The 25,617-nt window shown below is 36.4% G+C and overlaps 2 protein-coding genes across 9 annotated transcripts in view; one reads left to right on the plus strand and one right to left on the minus strand.

The window, feature by feature from the left end:
• The window catches only part of TRIP13 (thyroid hormone receptor interactor 13), a 34,915-nt gene extending 23,627 nt beyond the window's left edge, over positions 1 to 11,288 (minus strand). Inside the window, exons 1-7 of one of the 2 annotated variants that reach the window (XM_063304278.1) lie at positions 11,175 to 11,288; positions 7,034 to 7,136; positions 5,245 to 5,410; positions 3,343 to 3,472; positions 2,561 to 2,616; positions 445 to 535; positions 7 to 79 (exon numbers count right to left, since the gene is read on the minus strand). In XM_063304278.1, the coding sequence (XP_063160348.1) occupies positions 7 to 79; positions 445 to 535; positions 2,561 to 2,616; positions 3,343 to 3,472; positions 5,245 to 5,410; positions 7,034 to 7,125 (608 nt within the window). In that variant the 5' untranslated portion in view covers positions 7,126 to 7,136; positions 11,175 to 11,288. Of the gene's footprint in view, positions 1 to 6; positions 80 to 444; positions 536 to 2,560; positions 2,617 to 3,342; positions 3,473 to 5,244; positions 5,411 to 7,033; positions 7,137 to 10,846; positions 11,014 to 11,174 lie in introns of those variants that run through there. The other variant, XM_063304279.1, reaches the window with a different exon arrangement.
• Positions 11,263 to 25,617, plus strand: part of BRD9 (bromodomain containing 9) — an 80,152-nt gene continuing 65,797 nt past the window's right edge. For 6 of the 7 annotated variants that reach the window (XM_063304269.1, XM_063304273.1, XM_063304270.1 and 3 more), the window contains exon 1: positions 11,265 to 11,450. In XM_063304269.1, coding sequence (XP_063160339.1) covers positions 11,357 to 11,450 — 94 coding nt within the window. In that variant the 5' untranslated portion in view covers positions 11,265 to 11,356. Of the gene's footprint in view, positions 11,451 to 25,617 lie in introns of all 7 variants that reach the window. The other variant, XM_063304275.1, reaches the window with a different exon arrangement.

A 25,617-nucleotide genomic window follows, 5' to 3' on the forward strand; every position in this document is an offset into this window, starting at 1 on the left:
AATTACCTATGAGAAAGTCTAATAGTCAACTTCTGAGCCATTGCTCTACAAAGAGAAGTTTTACCAGTACCTGGAGGACCTGCAATCAAAGTATAGAATACAGTTACTATTAAATAATTTCATTCAGCATGTTTCCTGCCACGTCAGCTGACAGCATTTGCTACTGTGTTATGGCTGCTCTCAAAATAGCAATGTCACACAAAGCTGCTCAGTATATGAAAACACGGTGTAAAGTAGTAACTGGGAATACATTTTGCTTCATCTTTCAGCTTCCCTTATACAATAAAGTTATGGGGGTAATAATACTGATTTTCTTAAAGAACTATTCTAAAATTACTTAAGCTACTAAATGTGAAACATATCAGTCTTACAAAATGCTATAAGCTAAGCATTACACTAAACTGTTCTAGCTGCATACTTTTTAATTAAAAAGGTAATAGTTACCATGTAATAGAATAACTCTGTTCCATGATATCAAGTTGTTATCAACATTTCTGTCAGAGAATAGTAATGTTGTAGTCACATAATTTAACAACTAAAGAGAAAAGTAGAAAACAGCATATTAGAACAAAATTGAACATTTTTATTAAACTCATTGCTTCCATCAATTTGAAAAGCAAACCAACTATATTTAGACATAATAGAAATAGGGATTTAGAATCCTTTCTTAGTAAATAACTATTTTTCCAAGATACTTTTTCCACTTTGTGGAATGGAGGTAAGTGCATCCTACAATAGATACATAAACATAAGATTTTGGAACAAATCAAATTATATCAAAACAGACTGAATTTCAGAATAAAATAGTGTACTTATTTCTGAATGATATCTTTCCTGTAAATAACTAGAATTTCTCAATATCCTTACTTTTAAATGCCTGCTATTTCTTCAGGATTCAAGACTGTAACATACAGTCCTTAATCCTAAACTGGATAATTTGGCTTTTTTAAAATAGGGCATTTGTACAAATGATTACATGAGGCTCCCTTCAGAAAATGAATGTCTTTCCCATTCATAGGAAATTAATGTATGTACAAACATTACCAAAATACATGAAATGAGCCAATAAAAGGAAAAAAAAGATTTTTCCCTAATGCCATATCACAGGTTCAACAAAGGCTGGTTCTATTCTATTCTTCTGTTCTACTAAAAACATTATGTGAAAATTTCAATTGATTAAAGTTATGATGGACTGTGGAGGGCAGTATCTGTGGAAAATAGGTATGTTGTGTTTGCAAAACTAAGAGAAAGGGAGAGTACACAATAGATCTAAATGAAGGTGATCTGATCTGGGGGAAGTAAATTGTTGAATATATCCGCATAGAAGTAAATGTGTAGATTAAGTATGACAAAAGGACTAAAATCCAATGTACGAAATAGTGTCACCTAGATATATATGTGTGTATAAAAAAGTAGGAATTTATAGGTTATTTATAATTTCATGTAAGTCTTTGCCAAAAGAAAGAGAATTCCTAACCCTACAGAAAAAAATTAGCAGGCTTGAATGACTTCCCCCATTAATTCAAAACCACAAAACCCAGCAGAAAGTAATATAATGTTCACACCTGGAAGAGGAGTTATGTTGGATATGAAAGCAAGGTTTGCCCTGGTTATAAAATGGGCCTTTGGTCATACTGGAACATATAAGTTAATATGTGCTCCCAACAGCCCAAACTTTGCTCACCTTAAAGATGGGGGTAAAAGAAAGACATTTCACTTCTGATGTCAGAAATAATTTCTGCCTTGCTTAACTCCTATCATTAAAAAACCAAAACCAAACCAAAAACAATCTTAACTTATGCACTGTATGTGTAGAATTAGCCTCAATGCCAACACCCACTTTCACTCCCTTGTTGCAGATCCTAATTAAGAGGAAATGCTTTTCAAATTGTCTTCCTTCAAATGTTATGACTGCCCTTTAAATGGAAAATAGCATTTATTATGGCAAAAGCTTTTGGCATTTAAACATTGTGATATATATTTTTGTCGACTAGACTCCACTTTACAGGATGCATGAAGTCTTACTTTCAGATGTCAGATGTACTGGCTGTAACAACACTATTTAAACCTAAAGTAAAGTTATATTCAATAACAATTCAAAATAGCAGTAAAAATTATTCACATAATAAATGTTGGATGATTAAAATATATAGTACTGGCAATGTGGAAAACAACACCGCCAACTCCAATTGCTAAAATTCCCTATACAAACCTAACCTCTCCTTACCATCAACTCCACTCTATTTTTTCGTTTCCTGTAATGCATTTCTATTTTGCAGCAATCAGGAGGCTCCAACTTTTCCAATGGCACAAATAAATGCTAGGAAATACAGTGAAATGGTTTAAGCAAATCAGCTATTAATACTTGTTATCAATCATGGGAAGGAGGAAATTCTCTCTTGTAATTAATAGTTCAATTCTGATCCTGTAAAATAATTCTAAAAAAGACATCTTTTTAAATGAAGAAAATGTGAGATAGCAAGATTGACTATGATAAATTGTACTGTTTCAAACATTTGCATTAGACAACATTTATAAATCTGATAAAAATGCAACTTACATCTGATTTTATTTCAGCATCATAAATCAGGCTCTCCCACAAACAATGGAATTCAACTGTGAAACACAAAAACTATATATTATTTTAAAAAGAGAGAAAAAGATGAACGATTTAAAACAGTGTAGTAGGAAATAGAAACACTTGGAATTTTGGAAGTAGGTTGTAGTGACTATAATAATGAGGGAGAGGTTAGTTTGCCCATTCACAAAATGTTGCCATACTAGCCAGTCACAAAACTCCCAATTAGCTGAAAAGAAGTATGTGAGAAAATGAAAAACCAAAATCACATGGCTTCAAAGTAAAAATGAAAACAAAAGTAGTGATTGCATGTATTTTTATGGGGTGTTCCTTATCTTACTCTTAGTTTAAATGGTATATTTGTAAAAGCGGTTGGATAAAAGGATTGCAAAGTAACATATTTTAAAGTCTAAAGCTAAGAATGTATATTTCTGATCAAATAACATCCTTCCTTCCATCTTTGCCTATAGAAATCATGAGGTATAAGCCAACCATTAAAAAAAACTTTTAAGTCCCAGGAATTTCAGCATAAACACTTTTCAGCTCATGCTTCATTTTCCCACTGGAATTTGAAAATGTTTAAGTTCATCATTATGTCTACTAGAATGCATTTCATCATCTCAGAAATATTTTTAATTTCATAAAGCAGTGTACTTCATTTCAAAATGGTGTTCAGTATCATTATTGTTTCTCTTAATTTTCATTTAAACAAAATCTTGTCCATTTAAATAACCAAATTGTACTTGCAGGTTTTCTTGAAATACCTGTAGGTAATAACCAATGATTAGCTGCAACAATATCCTCATCCTCTGCATCCAGATTTTCTGTACTAGGCCCTTCCTCGTTGAGATGAAAAATATGGATTAAAAGTTTGCATTTATTCAAGCTGATAGGCTGCAGTGGAGAAGAAAAAACAAGTTAGGCTGCAATTACACCCACACTTACCTAGAAATATGCTGTAATGAGAAGTACTTCTTGACAGATATGTACAGAACATCACAATCACTATCAATTATTTTAGAAATCTCTTAAATGCATGGTTAAATGTTATAAAAAATACTGACAGTTGATAAAAACATTTAAGGTGATTTTCAAAAGATTAATCTAAACGGGCCTTATTCATCACAAGACAAGGTCGCATCTACCTATGAATTAAAATGAGATAGTATTGTTCCTTCTTTCTATTCAGTTATTAGTTAGGAAATAACATGTTTAAATATTTCTCCATGAGTAGAAAAACACTCTGCAGATAAAGTTAGCATAGCTTTGAGTAACATCAACATACATCAACATACACATTGTTATACTTGTTTTCAACTTGCAGTTAGTTTTTCATCCAGGAGGCATTTAAACATGTGATCCATTGTTGATGGTGGTATAGTTCATCTCTAGAATCATGTTTTTGCATTTTTATGATTATTAAATTATGGATGCTACAAATTATGGGTGTGTCACTGCTAGGAATTCTCACATGCAATGTACTCTCTTGAAATATTTGGGAGAAGGGAATAACTTTGGAACACTTTTTTCATAATCAATCCAAAAATAATTGTGTTAGGATTTGCTTTCATTTCAGTAAGCTTGTTCTATGGAAGTAACTGATAGCATTTTATCAGAAGTCTTGTAGCACCTTTTCTCACTAACAATTTTATTAAAAGGTATAAGCTTTCGTGAACTTTTTTAGTCAGAAAAGGTGCTATTAAATTTCTGATTTTTGCCACCATAGACTGACATGGGTCTCCTCCTACAATGATAGCATTTTAGTTATATTTAATAACAATTTAATGGTTGAATAGTTAATTTAAAATTAAATATTTAAATAATATATTTATTATATTTAATTGTTTGATTTGTGTGGCTGCCCAATTACCAAAAGTAACTCTGGGTTACTTACAAGTTGTACAAGCATAAAAACAAGGAACTAAAAATAAAAAACAGTAAACATCTAGAATAAAGAACAGAACAACAAAAATAACAGGATTAATTTAAGCCAACTAAGCATATCTCATGCAAGACCTTTCTCTAAACAGGGTCATTGTGCATTCTGATCCAATGCCCAGGGAAAGAATCAGTTTTCAGGACCTTACAGAATGACAAAAAGATTGGGACTATGTTGTTTCACAGAGCAGGCATTACAATAGAGATAAGGCAGGCCTCCTGGGTCCATTAGCTGACATTATTTCATAGAAGGAATCTGAAGCATGCCCACTCTGCTGGATCTCATGGACCAAGCAAAGGTAATTGGAGAAGGTGATTCCACAAATAACTTGATCCTATGCCATGAAGTGCTTTACAGGTGATATTGATTATATGTCATCAAGTTGGTTTAGTCTCTTAGCAACTTAAATTGCACTTGGAAGTTTATAGGGAGCCACTGCAGAATGCAGAGTAATTTTGTTACATGGATACACCAAGATGCTCCCATAACTACTCATGTCACTGCACTCTGAACAATTGCAGTTTCAAGAACAGCCCTATGTAGAGCATATGGTAATAGTACAAACAGGAGTTGACTAGGGCATGAATGGCCATAAGCATTATTTGAATATTATTTGAAAAATAGTAACTATTTTTATTATTCACATTTCAAAAACATTTCAATAATTTTAATAAAATACTCAACATGAAGAAATAAATAAATAAGCAAAAGAAGAAACACCAATTACCTGTCTTTCTTTCAGATTTAGCTCGGTATCCACAACTGCAACTGACTGCACATTATTTGTTAGGAAACAATCATCAAACTCAGTCCATTTGTAATCACCAAAAATAACATTGTGCCTGTTCAGTAGCTTTAAGACACTTAGTTTGGTATCTTCTCTTTTTGCAGTGCTGATTAAAATGGGGGGAGAGGGAGAGAAATCAGCTTTACCCATAACTACTACACCCAGGAAAGATACAGTGCCACTTATTTCAACCAGCTGAGACATGAGATTCCACCCAACCTGCTACCAGAGGATGGTAAGCACATACAAAGCACACTTCACTGATAACCCACATACTTCTGATTATAATATCCTTAAGCAATTGAAGAAAATATACTAATTTGATACCAATACCAGAAGAAACTTAAAAAAAGAAAAGCCTGCATAGTTATGATTGAACTACTAAATCGTACAGCACAATCTCCTGTCAGTACTCATACTGACATAAGTGGGAAAAAAGCCTTTTGATATAAACAAGATGATCAGTTAGCTGCTATAAACAAAAGCAAAGATAACATTCTGTCTGCAGACTTGAGTGTCAAAAGAAAACTTAGGCAACCTTTCTGGGTACATTATGAAGTTTGAGAGCACAGGCGCTCTCACAAAACAGCTGCCACGAGGGATGTTTGCTTATTCATAAAACGGCTTCTATAAGCAATCACAAAGCCCTATTTACCAAAATACAAAGCAGCATGATTACGCTCTCCTCCACCTGCCACCAACTTTCCAGGATATTTATTATCATCTCAGCTTATCTTCGTATTTTTCTTTGGCAGGTGGGTGCCCAACTTTTTTTAAAAGAATGCTCAGAAAGCCACAGGCAATCTTCTGAAGAAAGATGACATTGCAGGCTAGAACTCTGCTTTGCAGTTTCTTTTATCAGATGAATTAGGGCAGGGCTTTTCAAACTTTTTCATGCCATGGAACCTGTTTAAAAAACAACAACCAGATCCCTGATCTGCAATATGGTGGTTGTAGTATTCTTTCACAGGAGAACAAACCCTGCCCTTTCTACTGTACCTTTGAAAAAGTGCAATGAATGTCCCTGTCTTTGAGTGAACGTTTTTGGGGGGAAGATCTGTACTCCCACATGGAACCCTTTTATGAGGGTTGGAACCAGAGTGTTCTGCAGAACAGCGTGAAAAAAATTGAGTCAAGGTGCCTGGCAGCCACCAAAAATAATCTTCATGAACAATTATAACCCTTATCCTTGTAGATGGTGGTTTCATATACTTAATGTGTCTATTACATCCATTGGAATACTAATTGAGAAGAATTGTCTTCTCTAAATATGAAGGAAAAAAAAAGGTGAAAGGTCCCCTGTGCAAGCACAGAGTCATGTCTGACCCTTTGGGGGGATGCCACTTTTGCAACGTTTTCTTGGCAGACTATATCTGGGTGATTTGCCATTGCCTTCCCCAGTCGTCACCTTCCCCAGCAAGCTGGGTACTCACTTTACCGACCTCGGAAGGATGGAAGGCTGAGTCGACCTGAGCCGGCTACCTGAGAATCCAGCTTCCGCTGGGATCGAACTTGGGTCGTGGGGAGAGTTTCGGTTGCAATGCTGCCGCCTACCACTCTGTGCCACACGAGGCTTCCTTCTCTAAATATATTATGGGTAAAATGAAGACTTGCGTCTTTTGGAACTACAGTAATCCTTTGTCCACCTACAGCACATGTTATTCCTCTGGTAGAAATGGTAGGAGAGACTCCCTGCAACACAGAACAAAATCTGTAATGCAAAACCAACCTGTTTGATTTCTGATGAACTTCCACGTGTATCTGCAGGGATTCAGAGTCATTTTGAAGAGGCAGTTTTAAATCACCTGCTGCTTCATCCATTTTATAAAAACCTAATTAAAAGAATGGTTATACATTTAAAAAGGCTTAGAAATAACATATTTGATCATTCTAAGCATATTTTCATATTTCATTAGCCAATTTCTCTATTGTCTTTTCATTTCTGATTTGCTTATCAGACACATTAAAGCAGAAGTGGCCCCATGACAACCATTTTATGGAGGCACCCTTGTCAGTTTCCTGGATTTCCAATCTGTCCATAGTCTGAAAGACATTTAAGATCTAAATAATGAAGAATTTAAAACAAATTTAAACCAAGTCTATATTACATTCTAAATGTCCCTGGAACATTTAAAGCATATTGGCTTGCAACTGAACAGTGCCTTTATACCACTTAGAAACATAATTCAAAGCTTCTGGTCATGCAGCCCATATTCATTTTGCATTATAGTGCTATGTTAGGTTTCCATTTGACTATTCTTGTACATATCCAGTTATATTAAGCAAGATCACTTCCTAGATTGGTTACAAACTACCTGTGCTCCCAGTTTACTCAGAAGATTTCCCTTTTTCGTCTTTTGCCATTATTATGCATGGGAAAGTATGGGAGGATCAGCAGTATGCAAGGCCTAAATCCCCTATTCTTGCTTTTCCAGGACACATTCAGCATGGGGAGCAGTTTCAGCCCCTTCTTGGCAAGCTCATTGGGCAGTTTCAAGAGTTATTGATAGAGGATGTCCTTTTTTATTTTTTTATTTAGCTTATTAATTTTTTTATTAATTGTTCAAGATATAATTAAGGCACATAATGCAGAAGGCTTATTCCTGTACCATTTTAGCTTTTCCTGTTTCTCTTTGAGATTTGTATTCTATTGATAGAGGATGTTCTTGAAGAGGAAATGACATCACTTGTAGGTTGCTTTTTCCTCCACAATTCTGACATGGAATGGGCAAGACCAGCAAGGTTAGGGCTGCTGTATCTGGGCTGCAAAAACCCGGACAACCACTAAATGGCAGCAAAGAGTCCATTTTAATCTGTATCTCTTTGCTCCATGTAATGATTGTTGGGATTTCTGCAGCTCATTTATATTCAGTAGCTCTAAGCATTGGGTTTCTGTTGGTGTTAACTCTAACTCTTGAATAGCACTGAAGTGATACATTTGGCTAAGATCCTCTGCTAGAACAAAAGGAATAAATCTGGGAACTATCCTTCCCCTCCCTTCCTCCTAATGTTTCTTGTAGAGAGAAGCAAAAGAAGAGCCTTGCTAGCCATAGCTGCCCACCAGTTCCCATTGCCAATTCTTCCAAGGTTTGCAAGGATGCAGAAAGTGCAGCCTGGTGGTCACATGTGGCTCACAAGTGTCCAGGGGCTAACCCTTTTGGACTTTGTATTCACTGAAGATGTTTAAGGGATCCATTTCATTCCTTTAAAAAAGTAAAGAGTCTTGCTCCCACCAACCGTTAGTCTTGTCCTTTACTGAAATAAGGCATAGAAAAGAAATATATTATATTTGGGGGTGGGGAGAGAAAGAAACCCCATTATTTATGTTTAGGATGATACTTCTCAATTGGTAAAAGATTTGTAAAGCGCTACATTTGTCAGCTTTCAACTTTACTGTTTTGAAACTTATCTTACAAAAAGCTATCTATTAAAATTAAAAATGTTTTTATGGTGTGTGGACCAAAGTATTTTTGAAGAGAAAAGCATTAAATTACTTTATATTCTCGATCTTTCAGCATTTATTGTATCACTTCATGTAACAAAACTGAGTTTATGTGAGATGCATAAATATACTAAAATAACAGATGGGGGAAGCCCTTTATTTATAAGCCACAGACATTAGAAATAATGTACACATACTGTAGATTGAGGAGGCAATTCATTTATTTAATATATTTAAAGTGGTTTGGACATTTAAGGTTGAAAAACTGTAAAACTGGATAACCTGTTTAATTCCATGTGCTGCTCATCTTAAAAGCATAGGTTGTAGGACAGGAAATTATTCTATTTTACAAATAAGGATAGAACATAAGGCTAGAAACCAGGAGACTGTGAGTTCTAGTTCTGCCTTAATCATGAAAGCCAGCTGGGTGACCTTGGGCCAGTCACTCTCTCTCAACCCAACTTACCTCACAGGGTGTTGTGGGGAAAATAGGAGGAGGAAGGTGTATATGGTATGTTCGCCACCTTGAGTTATTTATAAAAATAATAAAGGTGGGATATAAAATAGATTAAATAAATAAATAAAATATTGTTATCATTGTCTGAATAAGAATCAGAAAGACATACAATTAAATGCATACATCTATATTTTATTCATTTAACTGTTGATATTTAATTGATTTAAATTAATGTGTTTTTTTACTCTCCCTTCTCCATTTTGTGACTAGCCTAGGGTTACCAGATGACCAGCAATAGCCAGACATGTCCTCCTTTTTGTTCTCATGTCCTCTGGCAAGGATAGCCTTAAAATTAAATACTTTTTAGTATTTTTAAAAAATTTGGACTGTTTTCACAAAGTAGTCATTCAAACATCCATGTACAGCTTTGTAAATTGTCTGCTTTCTTTTCCTCATCTGTCAACAGACTCAACAGCCTAGATTTATATTATTTATTTCCTGATTCCAGCAATTGGCTTCAATCCAGCCCCTTCAAATCTATGATCATTATATATCACATGATTTTTACCATACATTTCCTATGGTGAAATTTGAAAACTGTGTCATTATCTCTATATTATTGCTAGCATTTTCTTGAAAATTAAGATTTGAAAACTATTGCAATTGAAAACCAGTCTTTCCGATGCGGAAAATTTAAGTTCATATACATGTAGGCCTAAGTACATTTTTGTTGTTTTTTGCTGTAATTAAACAGTTAGTGTGTCCTCCCTTCCCTCCTTTGTCCTCCTTTTCAGTTGTCTGTGACCTCCTTTGCCTGTTCAGACTTCTGGTAACCCTAGACAAGCCACCTCCTATGTCCGCCATTTTGTGACTAGCCACATCTTATCGCAGCCATTTTATGGCAGTGTTCCTGCTTGTTCCCAAAGCTCTAAATATGCTCTTAAGGTCTCCAAAGCTACTCACCCCTAACTTATTCAAAACAAGTCTGCAATTTTATGACAAATACCCAGAAACTGATTCAGCTGAAGAAAATACAGTTTCTCTACACATTTAGCCATCAGGCAGTAGAAGAGCATAACCCCCTACCACATCTTGAGATCAGTGGATGTTCAAACACCTGTAACGACTTCTTGTCTCTTAATTTAACGCAAAACTGCAAAACAAACACTTGACTCTTTGTATCATAATTTAATTTTTGCTCGATGTCCTCTCTTTTCTGGCACAAAGACATTAGTTTAATTTGATAAATCATTTACTCATTTTTAAAAAGCCCTTCTAATAGACTGTTCATATTATCCACCTAGAGCCAGTTTGGTGTAATGGTTAAGGCATTAGGCTAGAAACTGCCTTAGGCACAAAGCCAGCTGGGTGACCTTGGGCCAGTCACTCTCTTTCAGCCCCAGGAAAGAGGCAATGGCAAACAACTTCTGAAAAACCTTGCCGAGAAAACTGCAGGGATTTGTCCAGGCAGTCTCCGAGAATTGGACACGACTGAACGCATTAAATATGTGTGTGTGTGTGTGTGTATCTCCATATATATATATCCACACCCCACACACACACTTTTCCTTCCCTACCTACAAGATAATTTCCAAGTACCTAACGTTGCTTTCCCCAGAGTAGTAATCTTTCAGTTCACTTACTCAAGAAAACGAAAGCCACATCCACAAAGCTTGGGATTACATCGGTTTGTGGAATCCTACGGCCGTTTTGTCTACATTTTCCGGGAACCCGCGCAGCCTACTTTGCAAAGGCGAGTGAAAGTCAAATTTCCTTCTGTTTATATAGTTTCCCTCCTAAGTTCTGCTTCTTAGTAGTCCTAAGAAAAATTTGGAACAATCTTACCTTATATAGGCACATCAGTTCACATATTTCATCAAAGGCGAGGGTGTAAAAAACCCATAACCCACGTACCTAATAACCAAGACGTCTTCAATTGCAATCGAGAACATGTTTTGGTTAATTACTTACGTCTGTACAAATTTCCCGCGCTTCTTCCTTCAGTAACCACGATCCAATGTGAATCATAAGTGTTTCCGTGTTAGCTTCTTACGTCATTTCCTTCCATCTCCGAGTTGCTTAGATTAGAGGGAGGAGTGGCTTCCAGGTGGGGTGGGAAAAGTGAGTTTTGATAGTTGATTATAATTATAGTTATGGGGAAGAAACATAAGAAGCATAAGGCGGAATGGAGATCTACATCTGCCCCGAGTGTAACTGCTACTGGAACCGGCGCCGCTGCTTATGACGGTGGGTTGAGCGGGCAATCATGGAAGAGGAAAGGGAAGCAGGAAGGGAGTGGGAGGGAGACCCACAGACGTGCATCTCGAAAAGCGTCCCGCTTTGCGCACAGTTACGCGCCTTTGTCCCATTTTCCCCAGGCTGTGATAGAACTCCATGGGGAATGGTAATTCTTATTTCCCGGAGTATTTTTTATCATAATTATTGCGGGAGGAATCCACTTCTTTCGGTAAATCTGAATTGTGACCAAATAAGACTTCACATATGTGGCAGCATTGCCTGAGTCTCTACAACGGGGAAAGTACATTACAATAAAACTCCCAGCAATTGTGTGTAAACTTGGGGAGGGTACCGACCATATTGACACCTCAGAGGGGCTCCTGGACTGATTTATTTTAAATTCTTCTGGTTCTGAAGAGTTTGTCTCTGATGTTGTTTTCTCCCAGTCAGATCCTGCTTTTGGGTCTGAACTGAGATAAAGCTCAGTGGAGATGTCAACATTTCATGCATACTTGCCTCTTTGCCACTCTCCCACTTCTGAAACTTATGTGATTGAGGCATGTCTAAATTTGATGACATTTCAACAGTAGACCATCTGATGTTGTTAACCAATCCCGTCACTGTGTGCACCTTATCGTAACTCTTATTTGTGCAGGCACCTATTATGCTGTAATGAAGATAAAATGTGTGAAGAGGCCAACCTTGCTGTGATAAGGATTTCAGCAGAGAGCACTGTTATATAAGTGAAGGGTCTTTAGGCTTAAATCGGGAAAACTTTACTGGGGTCCATCTCATCTCCAAAGTTCACTGCCTGACCTTGGACCATTTTCAAATCTGTTAGCTAACCCTACCACAAAAATTAATTGTGAAGAAAAAGCATCACAACTCTGTTTTGTCTTGTACATGACAGCCCTTCAAATACTTGAAGGCAGCTATCGTATTGCCCCAGAATCATCTCTTTTCCAGGCTAAACATATCCAGCTGTTTTTCCTTTGAAGCTCATTATCATTTTTGTTCTCTCTTCTAGACATATTCTAGTTCGTCAGTATTCTAGATGCAGTCTGACCAATGTAGAATAGAGAGGAATTATTCATTTTGCTAATTTCTGCCATTTTTCCAGCTTGTCAAAACCATCTTTAATTTTCATACTTTCCTCTAGGGCAGCCTTTCTCAATCTTTTGACTCTGGAGGAACCCTTGAAATATTGTTCAGGCCTTGGGGAACCCCTGCGCATTCAGGCTTAAATATAGGCCAGATGTTACAAAATTATTATATATGTTTCATGTGTAGGGCTGTATATATGCATTGACAGTCTTCTTAAACTAAAAATAAAGAATGAAACATACCTCTTTAATGTGAAGTTGCCCAAATTTGAAATAATTTTTTAAATAAATAATGATCTCCCAGGGAACCCCTGGTGATCTCTCTTGGAACCGTAGGGTTCCATGGAAGCCTGGTTGACAGACCCTACTCTAAGGTGTTTGCTGTTGCCCCATTTTCATATCATCTGCAAATCTGTAGTCTTATTTTCTGAAAATAGGAATTGAGACATTTTCTTCCAGCTTGATTTTATCACTTTTATTTTTAATGCCTTTAATTTTCCTGGACAGTTCTTGTTTAGCCCAGTTTACCCACTTCCATTTTAAAAAAACTCCATCAAAATTGATCTTTATTTTCTCTTCTTCCTTGTTCTCTGACTAATATCTTCCCAGGAATCAATATCAGACTGACTTTAATGGGTCTAGTGGTTAAGGCAACAGGCTAGAAACCAGAGAGTTTCTAGTCCTGCCTTAGGCATGAAAGCCAGCTGTATGGGGGTATAATACCATCTATAAATAACTTTTAAATAGTTTTCTCTGATCTTTGCTGATATAGATTGTAATTGGAGTTCTTCCAAAGTGTAGCCCATTGTTTGTCTGAGATATTGTTAAATCTGATTCCCATGTTTCTTTGAAAGACATTCATCCCACTCCAACCATTTCTAACAGGATTTTATATATTATGGATATTAGACCTTTAGAGGACTCTGAAGGTTCTAACATAAGATTTTCAAAATCTATTAATGGTTGCAATGCTACCTTCTTACAGATTTTATTTTTAACAAAAAAACCTCATTTCATTAATTAGCAGCCATACATGCTGATTTCTGAGATGGGCAGCTATATAAATTCGATAAATAAATAAATAAATAAATAAATAAATAAAATGCCTTTGGGAGTTACTTGATTATTTATGAAATAATTCCTTAGCCTAAACATTTTTGCTGTTTCCACACATTACTGGATAGCCCTGCTAGGTTTTTTGGGGAACAGCCGTGATCCATAATTGGCATTAAGGGGGAAGGACAGGGAACTAATTTGCCCCCCCCAATATTTCCAAATCCTCAGAGAACATTCAAGAAACCTGTTAATACATGTTGGATTTACCCATTTTATACCTCTTGCTTTCAGAAAGGGTATCAATTCTGTTCTTTGATTTATCAACCACTTAGTCTCCATTCATGCTGACTTTCTATATTTAAAATTTTCCACCAGAAATAAAAATTGTCTAAGTTGGAATGATGTATAATATAAATGTATATTCAAGAAGCCCCAACCCCCTTTTTGTAGTTTCAAAAATAGAAGGTTTTTTTTTTCATTATTCTTGGTCTTTTTATATTAAACACCAATTTTATAAACATTTGTTGCCAGGATTTCAAGATGTTATAATTCAAAATATATTGGGATAGTTTGGAATTAATAAAACAATTTTGGAAAAACTAATAACTCTAGGACAACTATCTGTTTTTTTACAGTTAATTTTAAATCCTACTAGTTTTCCATAGTATTTATTTTTTGAATAATAATTGGCAGCTCTTTGGTTGGTTTAGATAAGAACAGTGCAGTATCATTGACATATACATTCACATCACATTCACTTAAAAATTCACTGTTTAGCAACTGCTCATTGTTTTGGATTCTCCATAATAGTGGCTCTGCAGATTGTATGTATAGTATGGGAGATAAAGGGCATCCCTTTTTTGTCCCTTTATATATCTGGAACCTTTTGGACTCTAAATTATTAGACCTTACAGTAGCCTTTACAGTATTATACAATTTAAGTATAGCTGAGCAAAAATTTTGACCCAAGTTATATTTATTCAAGTTTTTCTCTAGAAAAATCCATTCTAACTGATCAAAGACTTTGTACGCATCAAGAGAGAAAACAGCAAAAGGTGACGTGTGTTTTTTGTTATATTCAATACAATTTAACATTTTTCTAATGGGATCTGAGACTTGCCTTCTTTTCACAAAGCCATATTGGTCTAAATTAATATGTTGTTTCATTAGTTCTTTCAATCTCATAGCTAATATAGATGTAAAAATCTTCAGTTCTTTTTACAAATTATTTAAAGACAAACTAAATCCTTATTTAGGTAAATTATATAACAATATTCTTAGTCTGTAAAGTGCCTGATACGTGGCAGGACTCAAGAATTGTGGTCATATTGAAATCAAATAACAATTCAACAGAGGTAGCTAATTATAGACCAATTGCTCTGCTAAATCAAGATGCAAAAATTTTTACGAATGCAAGTACTGAAGCTATGCAGGCTGCACTTTGATTAGGGTAAGTTTCAGACACTTTCACCTTAATAATTTGACCAGGAGTTTTAATGTAGGCAACAATCTTACAATTGAAATTGACCAGGCTGTTTTGGTATGTGGGAATGACCTTGGTAGGGGGGGTGCTGCCTAGGGAACATCAGATAAAAGGTGGGGGGAGCCCACAGCTGCAGAAAGGGAACAGAAAGAAACTCAGAAAGGATCCTCCCTAACTTACCAGTTGTCAAAACAGACTGCAGGTGATTTGTACTTGCAAGATTCTGTTAATGTAGCCTTACAATAAAGTAGAATTAGCTCATCTGATTGTGTTTCCTGTCTGGTCTACCTGAGAAGGCTGACACAGGCTGACCACTATTGGGACAAAACTTCATTTCAAATTTGTTGACATCTCTTTATTTTATATAGCAATATACAATCACTCAGTGAATTCTTGAGCCTAAGAAGGCAGAATGTTGTAACTTCTGCTTCAAATTCTACTTCACCTTTTTGCTTTGGCAGACATTGCTTCTTGGCATCATCTTACGTTTGTTTGTTTGTAAAAAGTATTGAATAGCAGATTGGTTTTTGTACTTTTCTATCAGCGATTCCTTAAAGTCTTCTTTGCTTCTACTCATTCACATCTCTGAGGTTGCTGATGTTCTCCCACCAAGTTTGATTCTGATTTCTATTTTCTTCATTTTAACATTTATCGTGATATGTTCTGCATTTAAGTTAATTAAAGTGACAGTATGCTACCTTGAGGTACTTCTTTCCCAATTTAGTTGCTTTATATTCCATTCTCACTATTGCTTTCTAGCCATCATACAGATTCTTCAGTAGGCAACTGAGGTGACCTAGTGTATGCATGTATTTAAGAGCTATCCAATATATTGTGGTATATAGCATGCAGTCAAATGACTTTGTATAATTAATACAATAAAAATAAAATTATTTTGGAATTCCTTTTCCATTATCCATTGGATGTTAGAAATGTGGACTGGGATGCCTCTGCCTCTTTCATATTTAGCTTCTATAGTACATCTGGTAGTTCATATATTGCTAAAGTCTTCACTGCAAAATCTTGAGCATTACGTGTTGCGGTGAATGTCTTATCCTGGTATCTGGAGGCTGTGAGGTTCCGGATGGGGAACAACAGCCTTCAGCTGAACCCTGGCAAGACTGAGTGGCTGTGGATTTTGGGGCCCTCTGGTTCCAGGGCTATGTCATCTTTGGACCTGGATGGGGTTGCACTACCATAGACAGACCCAGTGTGCAAACTGGGGGTCCTCCTAGACTCATGACTCCTGCTCGAGAGCAGGTGGTAGTCGTGGCTAAGAGGGCCTTTGCACAGCTTCATCTTGGGTGCCAGTTACGCCTGTTCTTGCTTACAGTCACTCATGCCCTAGTCACCTCCAGATTGGGCTACTGCAGTGCACTCTACATGGGGATGCCCTTGAAGAGTATCTGAAAGCTTCAGGTGGTACAGAATGCAGTGGCATGGGCAGTTATGTGCACTCCAAGAACAGCGCATGTTACACCTCTGCTCTTTGAGCTGCATTGGTTGCCAGTTTGCTTCCAGGTCCAATTCAAGGTGCTAGTTTTAACGTTTAAAGCCCTTCATGGCATGGGACCAGACTATCTGGGGGACTGCCTCTCCCTGGTTACATCAGCCTACCCCAATAGATCTCGCAGAGAAGGCATGCTGTGGGTACCTTTGGCTAGGGACTGCATTTGGTGGGTTCCAGGAGACGTGCCTTCTCTGCTGTGCTGCCCACCTTATGGAATATCCTTTCCCCCAGCTCCATCCCTTCTGATACTCCGAAAGGCCCTCAATACCTGGTTATGTAATCAGGCCTGGGGCTCCCAGGGGACCAGAGTCTTGCTTAGATGGCTCCATTATTTTTGTTTTTAAAATAGTCTTTATTAAATTATTTACACAAATAATACAGACATACAATGACATATCAACAGTAAACATAAAATACAAAAACAAGAGAAAAGAAAAAAGGAAAAGAGAAGGAAGAAGAAAAAAAAGAAGTTTAAAAGAAAAGAAATGGATTTCCAACTCCCTAAGTAGTACAATTTTATACCTTAACTAAGTAATTTCTTTTCACAATTCACTAATTTGGTTTCAGTAATTCTACAATTCTGTTAAAATTATATGAATCAAATACATAATATTTACATCTTATGTTATATTTATATATTTTACACATTCATGTTAATTTTTTGGGTCGATTCTACATAGTTGAAAAAAGGGGTTCAATCGTTTTGAAAATCTTCCACATTTTTATCATTTAACTGATCTGTAAGTTTTGCCATCTGCGCCAGATCCAGGGATTTAAATGTCCATTCTTCCATTGAGGGGGTCAGTTCTTCCTTCCACTTTGATGCATACGTAATTCTAGCTGCGGTGATCAAATATCGTAAAAGTGTTCCATGTTTATGTTCCAAATTCTTATCCAAGATGCCCAATAAATAGAGTTCCGGTGTTCTATTAATTTCTTTAGTCAACATTTTACAAATTATATTGTGTATAGATGTCCAAATTTTTTTCGCCTTTTTACAAGTCCACCACATATGATAAAATGTTCCTGTTTCTTTTTTACACTTCCAGCAGACATTTGAAGTGTTCTGAAACATTTTGGATATTTTGTCCGGAGTGATGTACCACATATACATCATTTTATAAAAATTTTCTTTTAAATTGTAATTCAAAGTAAATTTCAGCCCTTTGGTCCACATTCTTTCCCAAACATCATAGTCAATGTAATGTCCAAAATTTCTCTCCCATTTAATCATACATTGTTTAATTTGTACATTTGCCATTCTTATTTGTAATAACATTTTATATATTTTAGAAATCATATGGTCACTGTTGGCATAAACTAAGTTATCCCACCAGGTTAGATCTTTTGTGAATTTGTAACTTTGGGCATCAATTTTAAATTGTTCCTTTAATTGAAAGTACAAAAACCATTGGCATGGATGTCCCTCATTTTCCAATTCTTCTCTTTGTTTTATATGTAGCCCCTTCAAATTTTATTAGGTCCAAATATCTTAGCCACTTGCAGATTCCTGTTTTTTCTCTCCTACTATACGCTTCTTGCGGGGAAATCCGTAACGGTAGAGTGGGTGTTAAAATAGATTTATATTTTTCCCAAATTCTGAGAAGGGACTTTCTAATACAATGGTTGTTAAATGCTTTATTTACTTTCAGTTTGTTATACCATAGGAATCCATGCCAACCAAATTTCAGGTCATGGCCTTCTAGATTTAATAATCTATAATTTTGTAAAGTATTCCATTCTTTTACCCATAGTAATCCACATGCTTCATAATATAATTTAAAATCCGGAAGACCCCAGCCTCCTCGTTCTTTAGCATCCTGCATTAATTTGAGTCTAATCCTTGGTCTTTTCCTTTGCCAAATGAACTTTGAGAGGTCTTTTTGCCATAATTTAAAAGTTTTGTCAGTTAATAGTACTGGAATATTTTGAAATAAAAATAACATTCCTGGCAAGATAGTCATTTTGATTACAGAGATTCGCCCCATAAGTGATAAATTTAGTTTTTCCCACTTCCCTAAGTCTTGTTGAGTTTCCTTCCATATTTTTGCATAGTTGTTTTGGTATAGATTGTTAGTTTTAGCTGTAATCTCTATCCCTAAATATCTGACTTTTTTAACAATAGAGAATCCTGATTTATTTTCTAATATACTCTGAATATTTTGTGACATATTTAAATTTATCATTTTCATTTTTGCTTTATTTATTTTGAAGCCAGCTAATTCTCCATATTCTTGTAACGTTTTTAATAAGTAGTCAAGAGATGTTAGTGGATTTTGTAGGGTAATAACTAAATCATCTGCGAATGCTCTTAATTTATATATTTCTTGTTTTACCTTTATTCCCTCAATCTGATTTTCCTTTAAATATTTTCTGTTAAGACTTCCAAAACCAATATAAATGGTAAAGTGGAGAGCGGACAGCCCTGCCTTGTTGTTGTTTATTCGTTTAGTCACTTCCGACTCTTCGTGACTTCATGGACCAGCCCATGCCAGAGCTTCCTGTCTGTCGTCGACACCCCCAGCTCCCCCAGGGACAAGTCCGTCACCTCTAGAATATCATCCATCCATCTTGCCTTTGGTCGGCCCCTCTTCCTTTTGCCTTCCACTCTCCCTAGCATCAGCATCTTCTCCAGGGTGTCCTGTCTTCTCATTATGTGGCCAAAGTATTTCAGTTTTGCCTTTAATATCATTCCCTCAAGCGAGCAGTCTGGCTTTATTTCCTGGAGGATGGACTGGTTTGATCTTCTTGCAGTCCAAGGCACTCTCAGAATTTTCCTCCAACACCACAGTTCCAAAGCATCGATCTTCCTTCTCTCAGCCTTCCTTATGGTCCAGCTCTCGCAGCCATATGTTACTACACGGAACACCATTGCTTTACCTATGCGGGCCTTTGTTGTCAGTGTGATGTCTCTGCTCTTAACTATTTTATCGAGATTTGTCATTGCTCTTCTCGCAAGGATTAAGCGTCTTCTGATTTCCTGACTGCAGTCAGCATCTGCAGTAATCTTTGCACCTAGGAATACAAACTCTTTCACTGCTTCTACATTTTCTCCCTCTATTTGCCAGTTATCAATCAAGCTGGTTGCCATAATCTTGGTTTTTTTGAGGTTTAGCTGCAAGCCAGCTTTTGCACTTTCTTCTTTCACCTTCATCATAAGGCTCCTCAGTTCCTCTTCACTTTCAGCCATCAAAGTGGTGTCATCTGCATATCTGAGATTGTTAATGTTTCTTCCAGCGATTTTAACTCCAGCCTTGGATTCCTCAAGGCCAGCTTGTCGCATGATGTGTTCTGCATACAAGTTGAATAGGTAGGGTGAGACTATACAGCCCTGCCGTACTCCTTTCCCAATCTTAAACCAGTCCGTTGTTCCATGGTCTGTTCTTACTGTTGCTACTTGGTCGTTATACAGATTCTTCAGGAGGCATACAAGATGACTTGGTATCCCCATACCACTAAGAACTTGCCACAATTTGTTATGGTCCACACAGTCAAAGGCTTTAGAATAGTCAATAAAACAGAAATAGATGTTTTTCTGAACCTCCCTGGCTTTTTCCATTATCCAGCGGATATTGGCAATTTGGTCTCTAGTTCCTCTGCCTTTTCTAAAGCCAGCTTGTACATCTGGCAATTCTCGCTCCATGAACTGCTGAAGTCTACCTTGCAGGATCTTGAGCATTACCTTACTGGCATGTGAAATGAGTGCCACTGTTTGATAGTTTGAACATTCTTTAGTGTTTCCCTTTTTTGGTATGGGGATATAAGTTGATTTTTTCCAATCTGATGGCCATTCTTGTGTTTTCCAAATTTGCTGGCATATAGCATGCATTACCTTGACAGCATCATCTTGTAAGATTTTGAACAGTTCAGCTGGGATGGCATCATCTCCTGCTGCCTTCTTATTAGCAATGCTTCTTAAGGCCCACTCAACCTCACTCTTCAGGATGTCTGGCTCTAGCTCACTGACCACACCGTCAAAGCTATCCCCAATATTGTTATCCTTCCTATACAGGTCTTCTGTATATTCTTGCCACCTTTTCTTGATCTCTTCTTCTTCTGTTAGGTCCTTGCCATCTTTGTTTTTGATCATACCCATTTTGGCCTGGAATTTACCTCTGATGTTTCTAATTTTCTGGAAGAGGTCTCTTGTCCTTCCTATTCTATTGTCTTCTTCCACTTCCGTGCATTGCTTGTTTAAAAATAATTCCTTATCTCTTCTGGCTAACCTCTGGAATTTTGCATTTAATTGGGCATATCTCCCCCTATCACTGTTGCCTTTTGCTTTCCTTCTTTCTTGGGCTACTTCTAGTGTCTCAGCAGACAGCCATTTTGCCTTCTTGGTTTTCTCTTTCTTTGGGATGTATTTTGTTGCCGCCTCCTGAACAATGCTGCCAACTTCTGTCCAGAGTTCTTCCGGGACCCTATCTACTAAGTCCAGTCCCTTAAATCGATTCTTCACCTCCACTGCATATTCCTTAGGAATATTAGTGAGCTCATATCTAGCTGATCTGTGGGTCTTCCCTAATCTCTTTAGTCTGATCCTAAATTGTGCAAGAAGAAGTTCGTGATCTGAACTACAGTCAGCTCCAGGTCTTGTTTTTACCGACTGTACAGATGTCCGCCACCTTTGGCTGCAAAGGATGTAGTCAATCTGATTTCGGTGTTGTCCATCTGGTGAAGTCCATGTATAAAGCTGTCTCTTAGGTTGTTGGAAGAGAGTGTTTGTTATGCAGAGTGAATTGTCTTGGCAAAATTCTATCAGCCTATGTCCTGCTTCGTTTTGTTCTCCCAGGCCATACTTACTGTAATTCCAGGTGTCGTTTGACTGCCCACCTTAGCATTCCAGTCTCCTGTGATGAAAATAACATCTCTTTTAGGCGTGTTGTCCAGTAGGTGCTGCAGATCCTCATAGAACTGCTCTACTTCAGCTTCTTCAGCATTTGTGGTTGGGGCGTATATTTGGATCACTGTGATGTTAGATGGCTTGCCCTGAATTCGAATTGAGATCATTGTCGTTTTTTGGATTGTATCCAAGCACTGCTTTAACCACTTTACTATTAATTATGAAGGCTACTCCATTTCTTCTGTGGTCCTCTTGTCCGCAGTAGTAGATCTGGTGGTCATTTGATGTGAAGTGGCCCATTCCAGTCCATTTCAGTTCACTGACACCCAAAATGTCTATCTTTAATCTTGACATCTCACCAATAACCACATCCAATTTGCCCTGGCTCATAGATCTGACATTCCAGGTTCCAATGGTGTGTTGATCCTTAGAACATCGGATTCGCCGTTCACCACCAGCACCGTCGGCTGCTAGCCGTCCTTTCGGCTTTGAACTAGCTGCGTCATCACGTCTGGGGCTAGTTGAACTCATCCTCTGTTCCTCCCCAGTAGCATTTTGACCATCTTCCGACCTGGGGGTCTCATCTTCCGATGGTATACCGACATATCTCTGGTTGTACTGATCCATTTAGTTTTCATGGCAAGAATACTGGGGTGGGTTGCCATTAGCTTCCCCAGGGATCGCATTTAGTCTGACCTCTCTGTCATGATCTTCCCGTCTTGGGTGGCCCTTCACAGTTTAGCTCATGGCATCATTGAGGTGCTCAAGCTCCAGCACCACGACAAGGTAACGATCCTTTGCTGAAGGCCCTGCCTGGTAACTTTTTCTATTACGCATTCTTGTGTTGTATCTTCGTTTATCACAATTTTGGCCTTTTGGAATGTATAGATTGCTTTGAGTGCCTTTATAAATGTATCACCAAAATTCATAAATTCCAAAGTTTTAAGCATAAAATTCCAGTTTAAATTGTCAAAGGCTTTTTCTGCGTCTAAAAAGAGTAGCATAATCTGTTTTTCATTATGAATTTGGGCATATTCTATTATATTTATAATAGTCCTTATGTTATCTTTTATGTATCTTCAGGGTAGGAATCCACTTTGGTTATGATCAATTATTTCTTGTAATATGATTTTTAGTCTTTCAGTTAAAATTAAAGTAAATATTTTGTAATCATTATTCAGTAGCAAAATAGGCCTATAATTTCTACATAGTGTCGGATCCTGTTTCTCTTTTGGAATTAATATAATATTCGCCTCAGACCAAGATTTAGGAATTGGATTTCCTGATACAATCATATTCAATAAGTCTTTAAATGGTAGTAATATTTGATCTTGGAAATATTTATAGTATCCTGCGGAGAAACCATCTGGTCCTGGGGCTTTACCCGTTTTCAGTTTTCTAATAGCATCTGTGATTTCCTGTGTTGTAATGGGGTTGTTAATTGTTGCTTTTTGATCTTTAGTTATGTTTTAGCAAATAGTTTTCAATTTTGTCAATTGATATTTCTTGTTTCTTATATAAATTTGTAAAAAAGTTATGAAATGCCTTCTTAATTTTATCATGGTCAACTAATTCTTCCCCATTTTCTCAAATTTTGGTGATGGTTTTTTTTCCCTTATCTTTTCTTATGCCAACCATTTACCTGCTTTATTAGCATGTTCGAAGTTTCTTTGTTTAATATATCTCAGTTTCTTTTCAATTTCATCTGTTATAAGTATTTTTAATTGTTCTTGCAAAATTTTTATTTAGCGATTTATTTCCTCATCAGATGGCTTTGATTGAAGCTCTTTTTCTTTTAACTTAATTTGATCTAAGATTATTTGAGTTTTTTGTTGTGCTTTCCTTTTCAAACATCTATTTGGGTACATGAAGTACCCTCTCAGTACCAATGCTTACTTCTTTGTTTAGATTCCAATCAAAAAAATCCTTTAGTTTATTTTTACAATCTTCTACAAATTCTTTATTTCTCAACAAGGTTTCATTTAATCTCCACCTATAATTTTTTGGGTGGAGTTTTATACTCAATTGACTCAGGTTATGATCTGGGGAGGGTTGTTATGTCAGAGATTTTATTTGCCAGATTTTTAGATAGCCATATCATATCAATCCTGGAGAACAATTTGAATCTATCTGAGTAAAAGGTATAGTCTCTGGCCATGCCATTTTTGTGTCTCCAGGCATCTACAATAGCCAAATTTTCCACCATATCAAAAAAAGATTGAGGTAGTTTTCCTTGATTATTTTTAATTTGTTGTTCAGACTTTCTATCAATAATAGGTAAAGTAACCCCATTCCAATCTCCCATCATGATCCAATTATTATAGGATAGTTCAGAAAGTACATTGAATAGATTTTGATAGAATTTTTTCTGATTATCATTCGGAGCATATACTCCAACCACTAATACTTCAGAGCTTTGCAGTTCCACTTCTGTTATTACGTACCTTCCATTTTTGTCAGCACTTATCAATTTAGAGTTTAAATGAGACTTTGCATATATTACAATTCCATTTGTTTTTTTTCACTTGCTGCTATAAATTCATTTTCTAATTTCTTATTTATCAAATATTTATCATCTTTTTTAGCAATATGCGTTTCCTGGAGACATATAATGTCTTGTTTCAATTTATATAAATAATGGAAAACTTTTTTCCTTTTAACTGGGGAATTAACTCCATTTATATTCCAGGAGAGGCATTTTAGTTCATTCGTTTGAGAGGAGTATTGTGAACTCTTTAGAGCTAGAAGCTAATTCCTCTGCACTGGGATCTTCAGAATCCAGACACTTCTTTACTTCCTCTACTTTTGAGTCTATCACTTCCCTCTATGTCTGCTTCCAGATCTTTCTTGTATTTTTTAAGAAATTCCTGCACTTTTAAGATGGTGTTCAGTTGTATCTTTGTTGTTTAAACATAACATTAACTCCCTCCAGAACTTCCCATCTAAAGGGAATTTTATTTCTTTTTAAGACATCAGTGAGAAAAAAGTATTCTCTTCTCTTTTTAAGTATTTTCAGTGGCATGTCCTTCAGTATCATGATTTCCTTTCCTTCAGTGTTAATTTTTTTGCCATAAGAGGCCTGTATTATCAATTCTTTTGTACTCTTTCTTGCAAATTCAATTATTATGTCTCTTGGTTTCCTATGAACCTTTGCATATTTCGAGTTAACTCTATACATTTTTTCTATATTTTCTTCTAATTTTTCTTCATCCCCGTCGATTAAGTTAGCAAGCATTTGAGTCACTATTTCTCTAATTTCTAGCTCTTTTTTTTCTGGTACTCCTCTAAGCCTAACACAGTGTTCTTTTTCTTTTAACTCTAACACAGTTAAACGGTCAAGTTCAACGTCCTTTTCCCATTCTAATTTCTCCACTCTTTCTCTTACTTCTTGGATATCTGCTTTTATTATTTTATCCATTGTCGCTAGCTTATGGTCTAATCTTTTCTCAAAGCCATCAATTTTCTCTTCCAATAATTGAGTTAAATTTTGAGTGATGTTTTGAATTGTTTTCTGTGTAAAATCTTCAGACATGGCTTTCAACCATTCACCTTCCCCCACTTCTGGGCCTCTCCTATTCTGTCTTCTTGTATTCATTTTATTTTTGTAAGAATCCTTCTTAATTTTTAAGCTTATCTTAACTATTAATCCTAATACACTATTTGTTTATATATTACAGTATACAATATACAACATCTATTTCTACTTATACAATACAAAATATACTTAAATGTTTATATAAGGCTATGGTATATTACAATATGGCATGATGAATTAATTAAATAAATCAGTTTTCCCCCTTGTCTCAGCAAAGACTTGTGATAAAGTCCTCCCCCCCAATTATAGAGTTGTTTCCCCCCCCCATACTTAGGAAGTTTCTTCTTTTTTCTTTATTTAACCAGTAATTATTGTTCCTTTCAATGAAGTGAAGGGGGTAGCAGAAATTGCCTAGAATGCTTTACAACCGCAGGGCTTAGCTCTGGAAATTCTGGGCTCAGTTACCGTCGTGAAATGAGGACTACCTGTATATAACTTATGGAATTCTTCAAATTCCAGATGGGGAGTGTTCTGCTCCAATTATCTCTTGGCTTCCTTTCTCTTAGACTGTTTCTCACTCAGCCTCTTTATCTTATGTAGCATAGTCACTCAAATAACTGGGCCCTATGCCATGAAGGGCTTTACA

The sequence above is a fragment of the Candoia aspera genome, chromosome 4, assembly GCF_035149785.1.
Source record: "Candoia aspera isolate rCanAsp1 chromosome 4, rCanAsp1.hap2, whole genome shotgun sequence".
NCBI classification, from domain to species: domain Eukaryota; kingdom Metazoa; phylum Chordata; class Lepidosauria; order Squamata; family Boidae; genus Candoia; species Candoia aspera.